General features: G+C 34.9%; 2 protein-coding genes across 5 annotated transcripts in view; one reads left to right on the forward strand and one right to left on the reverse strand.

Annotated features, from left to right (window-relative positions):
* The window catches only part of Ano3 (anoctamin 3), a 247920-nt gene that overhangs the window by 59448 nt on the left and 165380 nt on the right, over positions 1-23092 (reverse strand). For both annotated transcript variants that reach the window (XM_036184793.1, XM_036184794.1), the window contains 2 exons: positions 14663-14759; positions 8870-8930 (listed from right to left, as the gene is read on the reverse strand). In XM_036184793.1, coding sequence (XP_036040686.1) covers positions 8870-8930; positions 14663-14759 — 158 coding nt within the window. The remainder of the gene's footprint in view (positions 1-8869; positions 8931-14662; positions 14760-23092) is intronic.
* Muc15 (mucin 15, cell surface associated) lies at positions 1528-7491 on the forward strand. Of its 3 annotated transcripts, none has more exons than XM_036184796.1 (3): positions 1528-2233; positions 4309-4458; positions 7331-7491. In XM_036184796.1, the coding sequence occupies exons 1-3, from the start codon at positions 1546-1548 to the stop codon at positions 7489-7491; spliced, it is 999 nt and encodes a 332-aa protein (XP_036040689.1). In that variant the 5' UTR covers positions 1528-1545. The 3 variants fall into 3 exon arrangements, with proteins under 3 accessions (XP_036040689.1, XP_036040691.1, XP_036040688.1); XM_036184795.1 differs by having other exon boundaries at positions 1546-2233; positions 7386-7405; XM_036184798.1 differs by lacking the exon at positions 4309-4458.

Genomic DNA, 23092 nt, shown 5'->3' on the forward strand with positions numbered 1-23092 from the left:
AGAATTACTCTGTGCCTTTGATTCTGTACTTTCTCCACACTCCTCCTTACTGTTGGGAATACAGACACGTACCAGCTTGCCAGGTTTGTGCAATGCTGGGATGGAATGTTGGCATTTTGCATGCTAGGCAAGCACTCTAGCAACTAAGCAATGTTCTCAGCTCCAGGCTAACATTTTTTAAATATAAAAATATAAAATATATAACATTATATAAATATAAACATATTTATTTAAATATAAAACATACTTCTTCATTTTGTATTTTGTTTGCCTCTTCTGTTTATTAATTTCTATTACTAGCCACTCTGAGTCTCAGATTTTTCATTTACATGAAGAACATAACACAAGCTACTCTTGTATTAAGATATCACTGTACCAATGATCAATACAATATTAATTGTAAACCTTGTAAGACATTATAGCAGTGGTTGTCAACCATTCTAATGCTGAGATCCTTTAATGCAGTTCCTTATACAGTAGCGACACCCATTCATGCAGTTATTTTTGTTGCTACTTCATAACTGTTATTTTGTAATCTGTGTTTTGGGATGGTCTTAGGCCACTCTCATGAAAGGGTCATTTGACCCCCAAAGGAGTCACCACCCAAAGGTTGAAAACTGCTGTACCACAGAGACCAGATACTGTTCTGAATGTTTCTTCATATACTATTTCATTTAGTTTCAAATAAGACTATAAAAAGTTTGGTTACCTTGATAATAATATATTAACAACTTATACCAATGATGATTCTATAAGTTATTTATGACAGAGGCCTACTCTAATTTTCCCCTTATCACCTGCTTCCGTGTTAGGGAACTTCTGTATTAAGCAGAGTGGTGTGCTTGAATTAGCAAGGTCACCATCATGGTTTTATTACCTAATAGTGCCATAATCTACCTGGGTAAAATACCTAGTATTTTACATCACATACCCAGCCATGTTCTTCAATTATTATAACACAGCTGCTAACTCAACTTCAGTGAATTAAAAGTAAATATGAATAAAATGTATTCAAGGGAGCTTTGGAAAGACTTCCTTCATAGATGTAAGAATGGGTCATTTTGAGTAGTAGAATCATCTTCACAATCAGCATTCAAAATAATATCTCTATAAAGAGAATGCTTTCTTAGAAAGTTAGAAGAAACAAGATAGCTCTTCATGTTCTATATTTACAACATTAAAAACATTACTTAGCAGCCTATGGATATGTACATATATTAATAAATATCATTTCAAATTGTTTCAAGCTCATTGATCTTTGAAATGGCAGTATCTAACTTGACAAGGCTGTTCCCTGTCATTTTCCTATAAGGAAAGATTATATAGAAAATAGAATTTAATGGCACTGGTTTAAATCCACAATCCATCCAAAGCAAACATTTTAGAATAAGAAATATATTATCATTTCAACATTATGTCTCTGTATTTTTTTTCCTTTTAGCAAAGAAGATCCATAGAAAAACTCAGGATGCTCTTAATAATTTAAATGATTGTTACTTTTCTTTCAGATTCCCCATACTAAAACCAATACCAAAAAAGGCTACCATGTTGACCTTAGCCAAAGTTGCATTGATTTCAAGTCTGTTTACTATGTTACCATTTGGGAGCCCTCAGAAACAAAATTCAAGAAGAAATGCAACTTGGTATACCATAGAAGATTTGAAAACAATGGAAAATAAATCCATTTATTTGGAAAGGAGAACAAACATAACTTCAGAGAAGGAAAGTAGTAATACCTCCAAACCCATGGTGACAGATGCCTCTCTTTTGGATCTACCCACCATCTACAAAACAAGAAATTCCACCAGTAACTGGCTAACAGCTAGCTCTACTGAGGATACAAGACCCACTTCCACATATTCTATCCCTCCCTTGGCTCATGATTTTGTTTCCAAGTTGCCTTTGAACTCATCCACAGCAGATGTAAATCCTTTACAAGTCTCAGCACATTCCAGTTCTGTACATCCCACATCATCAGACAACTTTACTTGGTCTCTGGACAATGACACCATGCATTCTCCTGACAATATTTCCAGTACAGCCAGTATCCTCCCTCTGCCTCCAATGACCACACCTGGGACCCCTTTGACAATTGAACCTACTGGATGGCTTGACACAAATGACGAAAACTTTGCTGGTTTTACCCCATATCAAGAAAAAACAACTTTGCAGCCTACCTTAAAATTCACCAATAATTCAAAACTCTTTCCCAATCCATCTGACCCCCCAAAAGGTATATATAAATAGATTTAATTTCATAGCTCTATCCAAGGAGTGCCATTCTAGGAAATGCAGGCTATTACAGTGGTATGGGTCATTCTTACCTATGAGGTGTAAACAACAGAAGCTGTGAAGTGGTATTAGGACTTAATTGAGCACATGTTATTTATTAGCAAGTAGGAGCATGAGGAGAGAGTGGGACAAAGGGTGATGATGAATGATGCTAAGTGAAAATGCTACCTGAAGCATCAGGTAACAGCTTCCATTAACCCTTTAGAGACAACCTGGACTTTCAGGTGCTCTCAGGAATAGTCTGCTAATGAGCTTTAAAATATATGCTTGTGAGATTTGAAACACTGAACAAAACGAGTGCTTTTATAGATTATCTGACCCCACACAGTGACTGTAGGATAATAACAGAGCAGTGACATTCCAAGAATTACCTGGGTAAGCTTACCACAGGAAAATATTAACTGTTAGTTTAATATCTAATGAGAATCATATAAATATAATTTTGGATCACAGAATTATTAAATAAACATTTGTGTGATTCCCTTAGAAACTGTCTAATTTAAAATCTTAAAGTTGGAAAGCTATCGGAGGCTGTATTATGCATTTATTAAGCTTAATTTCCCCCCCTTACCGCAAGGAAAATGTCCTTAACTTTTAGTTTAATATCTAATGAGAGTCATAAAAATATAATTTTGGATCACAGCATTATTAAATAAACATTTGTCTGATTCTCTTAGAAACTGTGTCTAATTTAAAAACATAAAGTTCGAAAGCTATCAGAGACTGTATTGTGCATTTATTAAGCTTAATTTCTCCCAGGGCTGTATGTTTGCGTGCCTAAGTGACCTTATTATTTTTAATAAAAACTTTTTTTTTAAATGAACTCAGTGCCTTCTGATGGACTTTCTTCAAGGCTAAATTAATTAAAATATATAAACACATAATCAGATTGGCATTTGTAAGCAGTTGTCAGCATATGGGAAATGTTTTAACTTCTAAAATCTAGTCTTTAAAATAACATGATAGCAATATACTGTGTGTGCATATGCTTTTATTTTAATTTTATAATGTTTCATGTTGATTTTAACACATCACATCATTCTTGAACACACTTTTATCCATTAGAAAGAATACTTAAAATGTTTCTTTGTCTGTCTAAACTCAATAAATAGATGCTGTGAATACAGAGCACTGACCCATACAATAGTTATTTTATCAAAATTGTTAAGTTTGCTTCTTTTTATTGTAACAACCTTTTTTTGTTTTTGTTTTTGCATTCCAAATGAATTAATTTTTAGAAGTAAAATCTGGTATATAGCTTTAGAGAGCCTAAGAATAGCTTCGTTATCTAATTAATGAACTTCTCAAGACACTTAAAAGTGCAGTTGGTATCTACACACCAGGGGCAGTAGTAGTTTAATGATTACTTAATTTTCAGGTTAAATATTCCACTACAGGGTAGAATACAGTACAATTTTAGTTTCTTGATATCTGAGCTGAAGTATAATAAGGCATGTCAAACATCTTGGTTTATCTTTTGTTTCTTTCATTTGCTTAGTTTGTAAGTATCTTATATCAAAGTAGATTGCTTCTCCTTTCAGTATCTTCTACTTGACATTTAGTGGATGTGTTATCTATTTATTACCCACTTACATTTATATATATAACAAAGTCAAATTCATTTTTATTTAAAATTTCCTCATGGATTCAGGGTCTATAAAAAGCTTAATGAATACAGTGTTAATTACTGAAATTAAATCTTCTACAAAATACGGCATTTTAGTACTGTTGGTGATAATAAGTAATAAGACAATTATAAAACAAAAACTTGGAAGTATCTAAAGAAAGTAAAAATGTAGATGTACAGTTTTATAATGAATGAATGAATTATTTTTTAGCCACTATATCACAAATACTGAGTACATGATAAAGCACACATACAGAGACACACTGCCATCATTATCTAATTTTTAAGACATATCAAATCTTTTATATATAGTGTCTTTGCATCTGTATTTTCACTTGTTGAATAATTACTTTTTCTATTTCTGAACTGTAACTTTTTTTTTCTACCAGAGACAAAGAATACAGCAATAGTATTCGGCACCATTTTAGGGGCAATTCTGGGGGCTTCCCTGCTTAGCCTTGTTGGCTACTTATTGTGTGGACAACGGAAAACAGATTCATTTTCCCATCGGCGACTTTATGAGGACAGAAATGAACCAGGTAAAACCTGTTTTCAGACCGTCACTCACACACAATGGTTTTAGTTAAGTGGCAATGCTCCACCTAGGAAGGAGTCAGAGTTCTGTATGACAGAAACAGGCAAGATTCATTTGGACCCATTTTCTTCACCAAACTATTATTGTTAAATATTAATGACAATTTGCATTACTTTTTGTAACACTTAAAAAACACTTGGAATTTTTGTTCATTGTATTAAAACTGGTTGTAAACAATGCTTCCTGACTCAAAACATATATGCAAATTTTGAAGAGGGATATGAAATTCTTAAATGTGGCTCTGAAATTTGCAGGTAGATGGAACTAGAACCAAAAAAAATCATCCTGAGTGAGGTATCCCAGACCCAGAAAAAGAAAAATTATGATCACTTTCTTAATTAGCTATCATCAGAGAAAAATCCTCTTGCAGCATATGTGAACAAATAGAGAACCCCTGGTAGAAATTACACAGCATGAGACATTTTGGAACACTCAGGCATAAGTAGGATGTCTCTATTAAACCCTTACCCTCAAGCCTCAGGGAGCCCCATGGAGAGTAAGGAGAAAGGGTGTAAGAGTCAGAGGGGATAGAGAACCCCCCAAAATAATACCTTCTATAGCAGCATGATCAGAGTTCATATGAACTCATAGAGACTGAGGCAGCATGCAGAGGGCTTTCATGGGTCTGCACTAGACCCCGTTTAGATTTTATGGCTTCTAGTTAGTGTTTTTATGAGATTCCTGAGTGTGAGAACAAGTGGGTCTTTGGTTATTGTGTCTTATCTTGGGCTTTTCTCCTTCTGTGTGTTTGTTTTGTCCAATTCCAATGTGTTAGTCTTTGTTTTATCTTATTATATTGTATTTATTATTATCCCTTAAAAAGAAAACAGTTCTATTCAATAATAATAATAATAATAATAATAATAATAATAATAATAATAATAAAAGCAGAAAACAGATGTGGCTTTGAAACAGTGTCTGAAAGCTTCATTTTTTAATAAATATTTTTATTTTATAATTAATTTAATTTTACATATCAGCCACGGATTCCCCTGTCCTCACTCCCCCCACCCCTCAGCCTTCCCCACCCCCCATTTCCACCTCCTCCAAGGCAAGGTCTCCCCAGGGGAGTCAGTTGAGGCAGGTCCAGTCCCCTCCTTCCTCCACCAAGGCTTATGCACAGATATAAAAACACCATACCTTAATTCAGAACTTCCCCACTTATATAATGTTTTTGTTAAAGCCAACCAGGCTCTAGAGATGGTTCAATGGTTGAAGCACTTGCTGCCTATGCATAACAACCAGAGTTCAGATCCCTTGACCCCATGGAAACTTCTGATAAATGAGCCTGTAATTTCAGCACTTGTAAAGTAGAATTTCCCCAAACAAGGTGACTAGTGATCCTGGTCTTACTGCCGATATCTGCATTAAACCGAGAGACCATGTCTCAATGTATAAGGTGGAGCTTCTTTAAGGAAGACTCCTGATATCAACTACCAGTCTCCATATGCATGCATGTGCACATGCAAACACACACACACACACACACACACACACACACACACACACACACACGAGATTAAAAAGGCAACAATAATATCTGTAGCTGATATAAATAGATATACTAAATAAAGCAGAGTTTGACATATCTTTTCAAACAAAAGATAAATGAAATCACTGTAGACATTTGACTCTTTTCTCTCTTATGTTCTAGGAGAAGGTCTCTTTTCTTGAAAAGATTTCTGCCCCCATAACAAATAGTTACTTGCCTCTAATGAGTCTACTGGTGAAGTCCCATTGAACTTTCATGAGTTCAGTTCATCATTGATATATTACACATATTCAGAATCAAATCCATTTACTGTAAATTCAGGATAATTCTGTTTATGGTTTCTACAAATTCATATATGAAAGAAAGTGACATGTTTCAAAGTTAAAGAGGAGTATTTTAAAGTTTTTAAATACATATTTTTTAATAAGAAGCATGTCTTATGTACATAATATAAAAAAATTCATTCTGTCAGCTTTTTACTTTCTAAATAGTTGTGATTAATGCTTAGAGGAGCAAGGCAACCATGAGACCTTTTATGATCTTTTCCATACAGTTTAGGAGATCTCTTCAAAGACCCAGAGTTCCCAAGAGGCTAGTTTGTAAGCAGGTGGCTTAATAAATAGGCAGGCAACATAATACTTACAGGACTAATTAGATCACTAATCAAATTAGTAATTAGTTCCTGCTTGCAGTACTGTAAGATGCCCAGTATAACCTAGGTTTTCTCTGAATAATGTACTCAAGCTCATTAAAAAAGTATTTCACTTTGCTAAAAATGAAACAAAAATCTCCTGAATTGTCTATCAGAATATCTTGAGTGATAACCTGGATCTATCAAATCAGAAGGAAGCATATTTTCATAAATTCCTTTATTCCTTTTACACATTCACAGGGTTAACTATCAAGGTATTAAGATAATCAGTAAATAATGATGTTTTATTAACTGTCCTTATTTAAAACATATTTTTATGTACTAGAGATTGAAACCACAAAATTCAAAGTCAATTATTTATATTTATATTTTCATGTATAAGGTATTGGTATACTTTGTTGAAATGCTTTTCTTATTTTCTTAATCTTGTGTCCAAAATTTTGAATTTTAGAAATACCACTGTTTTCTTATTCATAGAAATAAATGTGTCATGTAAAAATCTACTTATTTAATATTTCAAAAGTAATGTCTGAGAAGCCTATATAGAAGATGTCACTGCTCATCACCTGGAACAATTTGTACAGTCTGATCATGTAATTAGGTGGCTGAGCATTTATCATTTAGACTATCACCATAAAACTATCTTGTGGTTTTTACTATTTTTTTTTTCAGTTCTGCGATTAGACAATGCACCAGAACCTTATGATATCAATTTTGGAAATTCTAGTTACTACAACTCAACTGTGAGCGATTCAACCATGCCAGAAGGTGGAGAAAGTGTGCATGATAGCATTCCCATGGATGACATACCTTCACTTCGAACCTCAATATAAAACTAGGAGAAGAATGGCTACAGAGGGCAAGAGTTCATCTCCATCGTGACCTTTTAATAAATTCACCTTTCAAGAGGTTCTGCAATCATTGCTGTGCCTCCTGCACAGAGAGAGCTGCAAACACAGGAGCTGTGCAGCAGGACAGCGGGTCCATCACCTAAATCTTTCTTTCAGAGGGGCTGAAGCATGAAATATATAATCATACTTTGTACTTCCATTTATTTCTCTAGAAAAATCTTTGTGAAATAAGGTAAAATTAATATACATCACCATGGTAGCACTGACTGATAACTTAATAATAACCATTCTTCACACAAAATCTGGGGACCAAAACTACATGTTCTTAAGATATTTGGTGTTTAAACAAGAAACTAGAGTTAACTCTTCACTTCTCTTGTCTGAAATCCAGAACCACAGAACAAAACAAGCATTTTCTTGGGGAACAATTTAGATGTTAATTTTTTGTTTGTTTCAAAGCCAGAAATATGATATGGTAAAGTTTCTGATCCTGAGAAATTAAGGCAATAAGAATGAAAGCCTTGTTGTCTTCTAATACATTTCTGCAACAGCTCTCTCTCTCTCTCTCTCTCTCTCTCTCTCTCTCTCTCTCTCTCTCTCTCTCATACACACACACACACACACACACACACACACACACACACACACACACGGTCAGTCTCTTTGGTTGGCCAGTTGACAATGAATGCATTTAGCAAGGCCAGTAAGAAAACCGACTCCAGCCAGGAAAATGATAGCTTCCCTACAAGTCCTCAACGTTTTAAGCAATTCCAACGTGCATGAGTACACATCAGGTTTCAATTAATTAGGCACCTTAAAAATCGCAATGAGAAACATGAGGAAAAGGCTAAAGAATACTTATACATAATTAGTCTGATTTTAACTTGCTAGCTAGAAATTGAATTTGTGATACATTATACATTTTTGTTCAGTCATATGTGAAACAGTCTGTCCCTCTAAAGATATGAAGCACAAGGCAAAACAACAAGTAAAGTCATCAAGCCAACTCATCACCACTTTTTGTACCAGTAAAAATATAAAAGATTTAACTTTAGTTTTAGTGTGTTTTGGTATGTCTCTAATAGTCTAAGCCTCGGAGACTAGAGGATTAAATAAGAGTTAAATTCCCAATGAGTGAATGCATGAAGAAGGCAAAAAATGTAAGTATCATCCTAGAGATTTTATTGTTGAATCAATACATAGTGTGAGTGGCACTTGCATGTGTATATGTGTGTGTGTGTGTGTGTGTGTGTGTGTGTGTGTGTGTGCATGTGTGTATGGGTGTACACATGTATATGCAGCACAGAAATACTGTTAGAAAGTCAGAGTTGGAAAATAAGTAACAAAAGAGAATACTTACCCCATATTGCCATAAAAATAGCAAAGAAGACTGTCCCTCCATTATCAAACAAATATGTTACCTTAATAAAAAAATAGAAACATTAATCATACTAATGGTTGTACTAAAATAGAAGTTATTGCTTTCATTAGGTACCATGATTTCTCCCTGGATTCTATCACAATGTTGTACAGTCTATTAATCTGTTTACCTGGGATCTTCACTGGTCCTTCTTTAGCTTATACAATTTACTCATGGGAATAGAGGAGGAAGCAACAGATTTTCCTTCTCTCTTCCCTCTGATTCCTCTGTATCCCACCTTCATTCTGGAATTTAAATGTTTCTAGATTCCCAAAGAAGCCATTTCATACCATAGTCAAACACATTATACTGTGAAATATAAGTTAAAGCATTACAGGTTTTGTTTTCTGTTAGCAAGTTTCCAGAATGGGGAAGTTATAAAACACAGAAATCTGGTAGTGATCAAGCTTCTTCAACTGAATGTTGTCAGGGTACTATTTCTGATCTTTCTTTTCATGTCTTCCAAAATGTGCCATGTGTCCAGTAGTGATTTATTTCATATGAAGAGTTTCATCTTAAGTTGTTTTAAGAAGTTTTTTCATAAATCATCAAGTACTTTTTTAAATCAGCTGTTAACTGATATAAAGCTTGATAAAGGATGTAAAGTTATTCAATGTTATAGAATATAATTTTCAGTATTCAAGGACTGATTGATTTTAATAAAATTCAGATTTAATAAAATCTGATTTACTGATGATTCTTTTAATTTGCACACCACTTTGTCCAGAAATTAGTGAAAGTAAACACTTGGCACAAAAATAAATACCACTGAAATAAGAGCAGTCTTCTAAATATCCATGAGGGATATGCTGCAAAGACTTCAGGACTTCAGACTGTGCTAAGCCCTATTTGCTAAAATTTAATATATAAGTCTGTCACAATAAGAGATTAACAACAGTAGCCAAAGAGAGGATGGAGCAAATATAACAACATACTGTAAATCACATGTGACTGTGGACTTCCTCAGTCTTAGTAACACTATACTCACAATTCTTGTGGAAATGGTGGGAGGTGGTAAGTCTACATGTTCAGATTAAGTGAGATGAGTGAGGGAGGCATTGTGAGGTTGCATGAGGCTACCACGCAAGGGTCACCTAGCCACAAGTACTCTGATACTGGGAATATGGATCTGTTATCCAAGGGCTTCTGTATAGCTAGCAGATGGGTAGCATATACTACATGGATATGCAAAGGGATGATTCCTGTGCCAGGTAGGATAGAATGGAATGGAATCTAAAACCTATGAATAATTTAATATTTGATTTTTCATTTAATATTATCAAAGTTCAGTTTATCCGAGTTAAATAAAATCACAGAAAACGAAGCTGCCCATAAGGAAGGCTATTGTATAGAGGAAAATGAGAGTATTATCCCCAAAGACAATAAGGCAAATCGTGGATCAAATGACACTTTTTTGTTTGTTTGCTTGCTTATTTTGAGACAGGGTTTCTCTGTGTAGTTGGTGTCTGTCCTGGATCTTGCTCTGTAGACCAGGCTGGCCTTGAACTCCCAGAGGTCTGCCTGACTCAGCCTCCTGCTAGGATTAAAGGCATGTGCTACCACCCCCTGGCTCAAATGACACTCTTACAAAGAAGTTGGGGTTGAATGCCATCCCCCTTGTTCACTCTACATGGTCAAGAGAGTTCCTAATGAGGACATTACAATAGTGCTAATGTAGGTCCAACTGTAGCCTTTTGAATATGTTATGAATGATGCGTGGCTCAGTGAAAGAGAGCTTGTCTAGAATGCACAGGAGAGCCCTGGGTCTGATCCACACAGCATAGCACAGAAAAGAAACTACGAAGTAAGCTTAAGGGTTTGTGTAAGGTACAAAATATCCTTTGTGGTTCTAAAATTTTATTTTAGTTAAGACTGGAGATTTCTAAAAATATTATGTGTTGCTTTTCAGAATAATCATTATGGACAGCAGGGACAAGGATCATAGCAAAGTTTCCCCACAGAGCTCATAAAATGACGCCCAGCAGGGGAATCCAGTCTCTCTGTTTCCAGGGGCACCCAGCAGAGAGACCTGAGCTGTCTTAGCAGTTGAACAGCTGTCAGCTTCTCCTTTTAAACAGACAGGAACAGCCTCTCAGAGTGCTCAGAGACTTTACATGTAAGGATTTAAAGGTCACAAAGAATGAAGGGTCCCCCCTGCTTCAGAAACAGCCATGCTTATAGAAACCTGTGAGTAAAAGGCCATAGTTAACAAAACAAAAAAATGCTTCTTGGATGTGATTGCTCATAGATTATGTGGTGTTCACTTTTAAAGTGATTTCCATTATCTTTTAAAAAGTTCACTAATAGACCTTTTAGGAATGTTTGAGCTCAAGCGTGTGCATTAATGGTTTAGAAACATATTATTCAATTAAGGTGGGCATATGTGATATTAATCATGTATATTTTATTTGTGGATTATGTACATGTGACAGAGATAGACCTAAAATAAGAACCAGTGAATATTTCAAAATCTACAGGAGTGTAACAATGTTAAAATAATTTTGTGAGCTTCATGACTTGTTTACATATGAAAGGTATCATGATATCGGGGATCAAAGAGATAAGCAATTAGCCTTTGCCTATAATCCAGTTACTTATTACTTTATGTTACTGACAGAAAAGCTGCTGAGTTAAAATGGGGAATATTGAGGGAGAGCTACTGAACACATTGTGGATAGTTCAAGATTAGATCTGAGGTAATTGGAAGGAGAACTATGAGCTTTGACCTGTCTAACAAGAAAGAACATTTGCGACTTCAAAGAAAACATCAAATGAAATTAAAAAAAAAAAAAGTACTTAAAGGAGCAAAACAGACTTTTCTAAAACAACAGAGGCTTGCTCTTCCTAAAAATATACATTTGCAATGACTTGTTTTATTTGAAAATAACTTGCCTTTATGACTAAAGAGATGTATGAACAACCATTTAATTTTACACTGTTGGTATGCAAAGGGTAATGTAGGAAGGGAGGCTGTACTGACCCCACAGTATAAATTCTCCATGGTGGTTGATATCTAATTTAGCTTTGAAAGCTGAGCAGGGTTAGTCATTGATAAATGTTAGTATTGTTCAAGGACACCCCCTTCCTATGAGATTGGAAACTTGAGTCTATGTCTCCTCTGCTATGGCTATTGTATCTCCTCTAACATGCCTTAAAAGGTTTGGGACAGCATGATACCCAGACAGTGACACACTCACAAAATCTTATCAACGAAAATGAGCAGGGATCTCCTGAGCTTATTCAGTCCTGTAGGCCAGGCTATCACTGATGGCATGCTCCTAAGGGGATTGGAATTTAGTCTGGGATGCAATTCTTTCTCCCCTCTTAATCTTTAGCTCTTGGGTAACAGAGAAAATGCATAATGGTCTATATTCAATATACCCAGATGCAAAGTACACTAAATACGGAAACTTGGTTTAGTGCTCACTTTTACACAATAGTCTTAAAATGTGTTACTCAGATCATAATCAGATCCACATGGATCTACTCAACAGGTAGATTTCTACATTTCTACATGTTATCCTTGATTAACTGATTCTAAGTTCTCAAATACTGGGCTCTGGAGCCTTCTTTTTAAATAAATGTCCTCTGCAATTTTGATAGGTGGTCTGGTAGACTCTTGAAATTCCTTAAAGAAAAAGTCTACTGTCTCTCCTATTTCTTTTGTAGTTTTATAATCAATATATAGCTTGAGTCACATGTAAATATTGAATAAGTATTTTCTAAAAAATAAAAGTTTAGTAATTTAAGGGAAAATTATGAATGAGGATAACTTAAAGGACTTAATTATTTCTACAACTACATGAAACATTGAATGACTAATTATTTTACCTTCAGGAACAATCATAGCATCACATGAATTGACAGTATAGTGTTCTGTTTTTAAATGGATCCACAAATATCACTAAATTATTTAGTTAAATATATTTTAATATGCACATAGGTTTATTTGAAATCTGGAGGTATGTACCAATAATTCCAATACTCAGGCTGAGGCAGAGGTATCAAAAGTTCAAGGCCAATTTAGGCTATATAGACCTTGTCACAAAAAAGAAAAAAAATGGTTTTGCTGTTGGAGGCCCAAATTTTGCAGAGCAACAAGCTGGAAAGTGACATACGGTTTCTACAGTTGTCATGTGATATTTCAATTCCTGTAGTTTTCATTGTTAAAATCAAAGTAGTTAACTGAAGGAAATGTTGATATATATATATATATATATATATATATATATATATATATATATATATATATATATATATATATATATATAACTTTTATCATATGATAAATGCAACAGAAGACGTGGAAAAGAAATAATATTTGAGATTATTGTCCTAAAAAAACCGTACAGACATATAAAGAACTATGGGAATTAAAATATTTATTAAGTCACTTGATGATAATTGTGTATCAAGTGTGCATGGTAAATAAGTTAACTACCTGAGATCAAGGATAGAACCAAGGACAGACTAGAGTTCCCCAAGCACCTACTTCCATCAGCCATTCTAGAGCTCTCCATCATTCCTGGTTCCTTAGTACACTACACAGGAAGGTCTTGCTTCTGTTTTAGAAACAATTAGATCTAGGCAGAGCATGGCAGTAGTCTAAGGTGAATATTTTGAAAGCAAAAATCCCCTCCCAGACAGCAAATGATTTTCAAATAACTAAACCATATGAGATACTTTTAGACATCTATCAGAGTCATTACAATTTACAAAGATTGACACACTGAGGTTTGGTGGCTGTGTGGGAAATAACTCTAGGAGATGACTGCAAAAGACATGGCATATAATGTAGTGGATAATGGTTGTTTAGCTGTTTTCCAAAAGGTCATTATTTTGACTCCCTAATTTTAAGGTAACAGGGTGGAAATGTAGTCTACTTTAATGTTCAGAGTTGGAGCTCTTGAGAAGTGGTTAGGATTATACAAGTCATCAGAGGAGTCCCAGTCGTCAAGACAGAAGGTTTGATCTTATGAAAATGAGAGGGTAACCAAACACAATCTCACCCTACCTGTCTTATGCTGTGCCTCTCCTCTGCTTCACAGCTACCTATGCATGAACAAAATGTACCAATTTTTATTTTTAACTGTGTCTAGTCTAGTTTATTATGTACTTACTATGTATTAATTATTCTTCAATAAAATTGTTCTGAAAATAAAGACTGTGAAAACTGGTATCTTTTTACAATTGTATGAGCCTTTGTTTACCTAGGAACTTTTAGAAATTTTGGAATGTGATGACATCTAGATTCTAACATAGAGATTCTCATTTAATGGCTTTGGAATGATATTTGCTCTTCAGGAGTTTAACAGTCCTTCAGGTGATCTTGGTATACAGTAATATGGGACTTTGGGAAGTGACATTTCATTTCTTCTGTGCAGCGAGAAGTATTTTATCTTAATAAATTCATGAAAGATACAAATGGAATCATCACCATGGAAATAATGATTCTCATAAAATGAATCAGTAATAATGTCAAGTGGAGGTTTGCATCTAAGATGTCAGTTATCAGTTATAATAACACAAGAAGAAAAATATATTAAAACAAAATATATTCTCTTTTTAATTGCAACAGACTGATTTTTTTCAATTATCAATAATACTGATGACTGTTAAAAAATTTGGAGACAATTAATTTCTGCAGAAAAACTATTTACTGGGGAGCTTTTTACTACCTCATTCTTAGAAAAACTAGAGCTCAGGACAGAGACTGCACAGGCCCATACTCACCTTGGCATAGATGCAGCTGTCATTGAGTCTCTGCAATGAACAATTCTTGTCACAGAGAGGGCACATGAAGACTTCAGTGGCTTTACAAATTTCTTGGCTTGAAAAAGTAAAGGAAAAAAGTGAGAACCTCTGTCTTAGCCCCTGCAGAACACACTACTGGAGGGGCAATGCAGAGAGGAACAGGGAAGAGTTAGGAAACAACCAGGATAGAGTTAGACCATGGCTTCCACGTAAATATTTTATGATGCTTGTGACAGAAAGATTCTTGTTTGTTTTTTTAATTTTAGAAAACTCTGACAAATAATATAATAACAATAGATTATATATTAACTTGTATAATACTTTATTTTAAAATAAAGGCATTTTGATCCATGATCTCTCATGGCACACAGAATTACCTCAGGCAGTAATCTCTAGAGTAGTCACATACTCACCATTTTAGAATGGACTAATTTAGAGCCACACCTGGCTGTTCTGACTTCTCAAGTATAGTGATCTGATAATTCATAACATATACTTCAGTACACATAATCTTATGCCAAATGTTTTCTAAGAATTAAAATGTGTGTGTGTGTGTGTGTGTGTGTGTGTGTGTGTGTGTGTGTGTGTGTCTGAGAGAGAGAGAGGGAGAGAGAGAGAGGTTTCTTGACAATTGTCATGATAACATAGCATTGTATCTATGTAAATATGTTTTCAATGAGCATGTAACTTTATGAATGTATCACTTCCATGACTGTTAAAATTCCAGTGTATGTTATAGATAGCTTTCTGATAAGAATAAGGAATCATTAGCAATTTCCTGGAAGCTTTATTTACTCAGAGTTCGCAACAACCTCATTTTAGGATGTTTTGTGTATTTATCTGCCTTTCATGGTCATTCCTCACCTTGTATTGCCCTAGTAAAATGTTTTTAAATAATTTCTGCTTTAAAATGTTGAAAAGAATTTAAGGGCTTTAGAAAACATGTTTTGAAATGCAACTGTCAATTTAAATTTAATTGCCAAAGTTTGCAGCAAATTTGATGCTTTTAAAAAATGTATTGAGTGAATGCCAAAAAATTCTGTATAAAGTGAAAATAAATACTATGCAGTGATATGATGTAGTAAAGGTGCTTCAGGCAAAAGAGGAGTTGATATCCCTTGAACTGCTTAGTTTTCACCAATCTATGGTCATGCCAATTATCTCTGTTTAGCACAGGAACCATAAACATATAAAGGTCATGCTCAAGGTCACAGAGCTAAGAAAGGTATCTCAGAGACATGAAGAATTTACTGATTGTAAATCCAGTGTCCCATTAATTGTAGCATAACTGAAACAGAATCAAGTTCATTTGGAACTCAGAAGAATCTGTCCATCATAAATGGTGGATTAATGATGATATGATGCATGTCATGATATTTTTCTTCCACTTTTCTAGTAATTAGGATGTTTACATGAAGTAGGAGAAAGTGATTTAAAAAACCACATATTTTAACACCAAAAAGCAAGAGAACACAGTATGGCCTCTTAGCAATCCTAAACATTTTAAATGAATTATAATAGCTCATTTGTTTCTCACAAACGCTGCACAGTTCATCCTATATTGGACTCTCCCACAAAGGGAAGGTTTGGGGTTAGTCTGCAGTATATCATCTTTTTTACTTAGTCAGGAAAGAAAGGGGGTTGAGACAGGGTTTCTCTGTGCAGCCTAGAACATTTTATGGTAACACTGAAAATAAGTATCATTAAGGATGTGGAGATCCTGAAACTTTAGTACATAGTGAGAATTTCAAATGCTATGTTGTTATGGGAAATTGTAAATGCGCTTCAAAAACTTTTTATTAAATGATCTCATATGATACCACATGATCCCATAACTTCATTTCTAGATATAGTACAAAAATAAGTGAAATCATGGTTTTTGAAAAGGTGGCGAAATCAGTGCTTTGAAGTTATCTTTCATTGAAAAAAAGCATTCAATTCACTCTTTGCAGGGTAACCAAAAGTTGGATGCAAGGTTTGCATTTCTGCCTTCATTCTGTGTCTGTACTTGTCAGAAGGCACAGAGATAAACCATTGTCCTTGATCTTGTCTCTTTAATTGCCTTGAATTTCAGGCAGGACAAAGCTTCACAGGACAGACCATCCTTTCACTTATCTGTGAGGGTGAGTTAGCTTCAGCGATTAGCCCTGTTACAACTTACAGTATCACCTCTTCAGACAGACTAGCCCTGGATCAATGGCGGCTCATTGATGCTCTTGGGTGGGACCTTAGATAGAACTGTTTGTGTATGTGTACTTTCCTCTTGCTAGACCTCATGTCAGTCCTGTGAAGACAAACTTGATGTCACTGGATCTCTTTATCTGTTCTTCATCCTACTCTGGCTATCTTCTTTTGCCCCAATACTGTATCTTTAATTGATGAGTTGGCCAATCCTCTCTGATGCAGCTTCTGGAGCCCAGGCTTTGACCCTAACACTCCCATCTTCTCTGAATGATTTTTAAAATGTACCAAAGATATTTAAAGAAATAAAATTTCTATGTATCAACAAATGGATTAAAAAAAACCCACTGTATATATGCCTAAAGCAGTATATTTGGCCTCAGAGAAGAAATTCTGTCCAATATGACAGCGTGGGTGAACCTGGAATACATCTTCAATAGTGAAATGATCCAATCACAGAAGAACAAATACTAAATGATTTCACTTATTTGATGTAGCTAGCACAGTCAAACCCATACAAAAAAGGGGTGTTTATTTGTGGTTGTCAGAAGCCATAGAAAGGTGATGGTAAACATAGTTGATGCCTGAAGAACCATGAAATTCCCATCTCACATGATAAATGAGTTCGAGAGACCTATATGACATTACATATACAAGTGAGCACTTAATATTACTATAAGAAGATTGGTCTAGTTTTAAACATTCACACCATAAAATGTATGTTTCATAAAACAAATTTGAAAGAGATTTGAAATTTAGCTAATCCCTTAAAGGGAATATTCTGAACAAATCACTTAGTTCTATAAAGACCAGTTTTTTGTTTCTTTGTTTTGTTTTTGTTGTTGTTCAATATGAGGATGGTAACTGGAATGTTAGTTAAGTGATATGGTAATCTACCTAGCACCCAGCTGGAAGATAAAGAATGGAAGAAACTCTTATTGCTGAGGATAGTCATAAAGAGGAAGCTTGCTTTGGGGAGGATTCTTTAACATGCAACAGTGTTTGTAAAGCCGGTCAGGACTGAACATTGCATACATTTCCTCTGATGTTCTGATGTCAATTCAGAAGGTTCCAGAAAATTGCAGTTTCAGCTCTTTAACCTGGTCCTGAAGCCCAGAGCCTTGAGAAGCAGGACACCTATAACTGTTTAGTCTTTCTTAAGACTTATGAGATGTCCTCTCTGAAATACTGATATGAACATTTTTCAGTTAAGTACATATGTTGCATATATATAACATACATATGTACACAGAGAGAGATCTAAAACTTGTATGCTCTATCTTCCTATAGTTAACTGCTGGACAGTTAAGAAATAAGACTGTAAGCTTTGCTGGGTATAGTAGTCTTGCCTGGCATTTGAGATTTCATAGAACATCTGTCCAGGCCCTTCTGGATTTTAAAGTCTCCATGGAGAAGTGAGGTATTGTTCTAATAAGTCTGTCTTAACTTTCAATCACAATAGATAGAGAAAATGAGACATTCCATAATAAAACTAAATTTAAGCAATATCTATAAACCCAGCTCTACAGAAGGCAATACAGAAAGAAAACTCGAACCTAAAGAGATTAACAACACCTAAGAAGAAACAAGGAATACATAATCCCAAATGGCAAATCAAAAGAGGGGAAATATGTGTGCACACACACTCACACACACATATACACATACACACACCACCACCACCACCACCACCACCACCAACAACAACAACAACAACAACAAAGCAGGAATCAACAAGCATTGTTCATTGATATCCCACAATATCAATGGTCTCAATTCCCCAATAAAAAGATAGACTGACAAAAACGGACTAAAAAGTAGTACCCATATTTCTGCATCCAAGAAAAATATCTTAATGTCAAGGATAGAGATTTTTCATTGCAAACGATAGAAAAAGATATTCCAAACAAATAGTCCTAAAAAGAAAGCTGATGTAGCCATGTTAACATCGTTTAAAACAGATTTTTAAATGGAAACTAATCAGAAGAAATAGAAAAGCAACCTCCATCTTCATCAAAGAAAAAAATCCACCAAGAGGACACTGCAATTCTTAACACCCATGTACAAAATATATGGACATCCAAGTTCATAAAAGAAACACTAATACAGCTTACATCACACATTGACTGCACTCACTGATAGTGGGAGACTTCCCTACAACACTATTGCCAATAGACAGGTCATACAGAAAAAAAAAAAAAAAAAAAAAAAAAAAAAAACTAGAGAAATATTTACAGACCAAAATTAAACAGAGAAATGCTGGAGATAATTGATATTAGAACTAAATTGTGGACCTAACAGACATTTACAGAACATTTCACCTAAAGTCAAAAGAAAAATATCTTCCTCTCAGCACTTCATGGAATCTTCTCCAAGATTAATAACATACTTAGACATAAAGCAAGTCTCAACAGATACAAGAAAATTAAACTAAGAGCCTGCATTCTATAAAACCACCAGCGATTAAATCAACAACAGAAACAGAAGAAAGCTTACAAACTCATGGAACAGGAACAACTCTCTACTGGATGAAAACTGAGTCAAGACAGGAATTAAAGGCATTCTAGAACTGAGTGAAAGTGAACAATCCTCAAATTTATGGGACACAATGAACACAGCTCTAAGAGGTAAGTTTATAGCACTGAGTGCCTATATTAAAAACTAAAAAAAAAGGAGAGATTTCATACTGGTAACTTTAAGTAGCACATATGAAACCTCTAGACCAAAATGAAGTTACACACAAAAGGAGTAGATGGAAAGAAATAATCAAACTCAGGTTTGAAATCAATAAACTAGAAACAAACAAAACCAATGTAAAGAATTAATGAAACAAGGAGCTGGTTCTTTGAGAAAATAAGTAAGACTGACAAACCATATCCAAATTAACTAAAAGGTGAAGAGAATATTTAACAAAATTAAAAATTAAAAAGGGACATAACAACTGACACCAATGAAATCCAGAGAATCATAAGGACATACTTTAAAAACCTGTATTCCACCAAATTAGAAACTCTAAAAGAAATGAATAATTTTCTCAATGCAAACCATTTACCAAAGTTAAATCATAATCAGATAAGCAATTTAAAAATACTTAGAACCCCTAGTGAAATAGAAGAAACAGTCATTAAAAATTGTATCCCCTGCCAAAATAAAGCTGATGACCAACTGGTTTCAGTGCAAAATTCTATGAGACTTTCAAAGGAGAGTTAACACCAATAACCCTCAAAATATTCCACAAAATAGCAACAGAAGGAACATTGCCAGTTCATTTTACAAGGTCACAGTTATCCTGATACCCAAAACATATAAAGAACCAACAAAGAAAGAGAATTACAGATCAATTTTTCTTATGAACACAGATGCAGAAATACTCAATAAAATAATTGTAAAAATCAGTAGCCCTCCTTTGTACAAATGACAAATGGGCTGAGAAAGAAACCAGGGAAACAATGCCTTTTGCAATAGCATCAAATAAAAATAAAGCATTTGGAATAATTGTAACCAAAAAATAAAAGACCTATATAATATAAACTTTAAGAGAATGAAGAAAAAATTGAAAAAACTATCAGAAGATGGAAAGATCTCCTATGCTTATGGATCAATAGGATTACTATAGTAAAACTGGCTATCCTACACAAAATATCTACTGATTCAATGCAATCCCCATAAAAATTTTAACACAATTCTTCACAGAACTTAAAATGACAAATTTTCAGCTTCACATGGAAACACAAACACATAGGATAACTAAAAAATAATCCTGAATATTAGAAAAACTGTTCTAGGTATCACCATCCCTGATCTCAAACTGTACTATGGAATTGGAGTAAGTAATAGAACCAGCATGATAATGGTGCAAAATCAGACACACTGATCAATGAAGACCTAGAAATAAATCCAGACATTCATTGCCACCTGATTTTGATAAAGAGGCCAGAACACATTCTGGAGAAAGGATAGGATCTTCAACAAATTGTGCTGGTGAAACTGGACAGCTGCATATAGAATATTCCAAATCATCCGTATTAATCATCCTATATGAAACTCAACTTCAAATGAATCAAAGCCCTCAATACAAAACCAGACACACTGAACCTATTAGAAGAGAATGTGGGAAGTGGCCCTGAACTTATTGGCACAGGAGACAACTTTTTGAACAGAGCCCCATTAACCCTAGAACGAGGATCAACAGTTAATAAATGGGACCCCATGAAACTGAGAAGCATGGCAAAGGACACTGTCATTCAGACAATGCAACAGGCTATAGAATAGTTAAAGATTTTCATCAACTCAACATCTGATAGAAGACTACTTTCAAAATTTCAAAAGAACTCAAAGAATTAGTTATCATGAAGACAACCCAATTACAAAAATGGGGCTACAGGTCTAAACAGAGAAAACTCAATGAAGGAAACTCATATGGCTGTAAAACACTTTTAAAAATGTTCTACATCCTTAGTCATCAGGGAAATGCAAACTGAAACTACTATGAGATGTCATCTTAAACCTGTCAGAATGACTAAGATGAATAAAACAAGTGACAATTCATGCTGTAGAGGATGTGGAGTAATGGGAACACTCATCCATCTCTGGTGAGTGTGCAAAATTGTATAGCCACTATTGATATCAGTGTGGGGGTTCCTCAGGAAGATGGGAACATACCTCAAGATCCAGCTATAACACTCAGGCATATACTCAATGAACACATCATCCTACTATAGAGACACTTTACTCAACCATGTTCATTGCTGGCCTGATAGCAATCAATATTCAGAAATTAGAAATAACCTAGATGTCCCTCAACAGAATAAAAGATAAAGAAAATGTACATTTACATAATGGAATACTATTCAGCTGTTATAAAAATGAGACCATGAAATTTGCACGTTAATGGATTGAATGAGAAACAAATCATCCTGAGTGAGGTAACCCAGACCCAGAAAGACAAATGTAGCATGTGTTCAATTATATGTGAATTTTAGCTGTTTAGTCAATGATAACCAAGCTGTAGAAAAACAGAAGTTAGGTATAGACTAAGGGACTAGGGGGACAGATAGAGCTCCCTAAGAAAGGGAAATAGAATAGATAGTTATATATGTATGGGGGAAGGGGAAATGAAGAAGAGGACAAAGGAGGGAATACAGGGACAGCTAAAGTTAAAGATTGAGGGACAGTATAGAAATTTAATACAGTAGAAGCTTTGTAAATATCCACATATGAATGAAATCTAAATGAAATCATCAAATAATGGGGAGACAGAGGCCTAACTGGATGACTCTTGTCACCAAATGAGGCTTCCAGTACTGGGATTATGTTGTTGGCCAAAGCAGTCCCATTGGAACCCCACAACAGCCCAGGCTGTTGCCAAGATTATAGATTGTTCTCCATAAGTAAGTACTGTCTCATTACTGAATACATCACTCACACAACTCACTGAACATGAAGAAACAGAGCTGTTGCCCACATAGAGCCTTCACCCCTATGTTCTAGCATCTCTGGTATAGAAAAGTACTCTGCATGCTATCAAAGGAAAAGGTAAACACCAAGGCAGCCACAAAACTTTTGATCCACAATGATGTCCTGCCTGTAAGATATGCTAGTGCAATGGTCACATAAGGCTTGTGGGAGTAACCAACCAATATCTGACTTGACTTAACGCTCACTCCATGAGACGAAACTCATACCTGACAATGCTTAGATGACCAAGAACCTGAGACTAGATGGCCCGGGGACAAAATACTAATGTTCTACAAAGAAAAAGAAAGTAGTAATAAGATGACTCTTAATGACATTCTGCTATATTCATAGATCAGTGCCTTGCTCAGCCATCATCAGAGGTTTCCTCCTGCTGCCGATGGGAACAAACACAGAGACCCACAGCTAGACATTATGCAGAGACTGAGAAACCTTGGAACACTCAGACGTAACACAACACCATCATCAATCCTTCCCCTCAAGGCTCTGAGAACCCTGTGGTAGAGAAGATAAAAGATTATGAGTTAGAGAGAATGGAGACCATCAAGAAAACAAGTCTCTCTAAATCAACAGATCAATCCTGTGCCTTTTCATGGGCTTTTTTCCTTTTTTCTCCTTTTTGTTTGATTGTTTTGTTTTGTTCATTTGTTTGTTTGTTTTGTTTAGTCCTATTCCAATGTGTTAGTCTTTTTCTATCTTTATTATTATATTATATTAAAATGTATTATCCCTTAGAAGCCTATTTATTTTCTA

This window comes from Onychomys torridus, chromosome 4 (genome assembly GCF_903995425.1).
Source record: "Onychomys torridus chromosome 4, mOncTor1.1, whole genome shotgun sequence".
Taxonomy (NCBI): domain Eukaryota; kingdom Metazoa; phylum Chordata; class Mammalia; order Rodentia; family Cricetidae; genus Onychomys; species Onychomys torridus.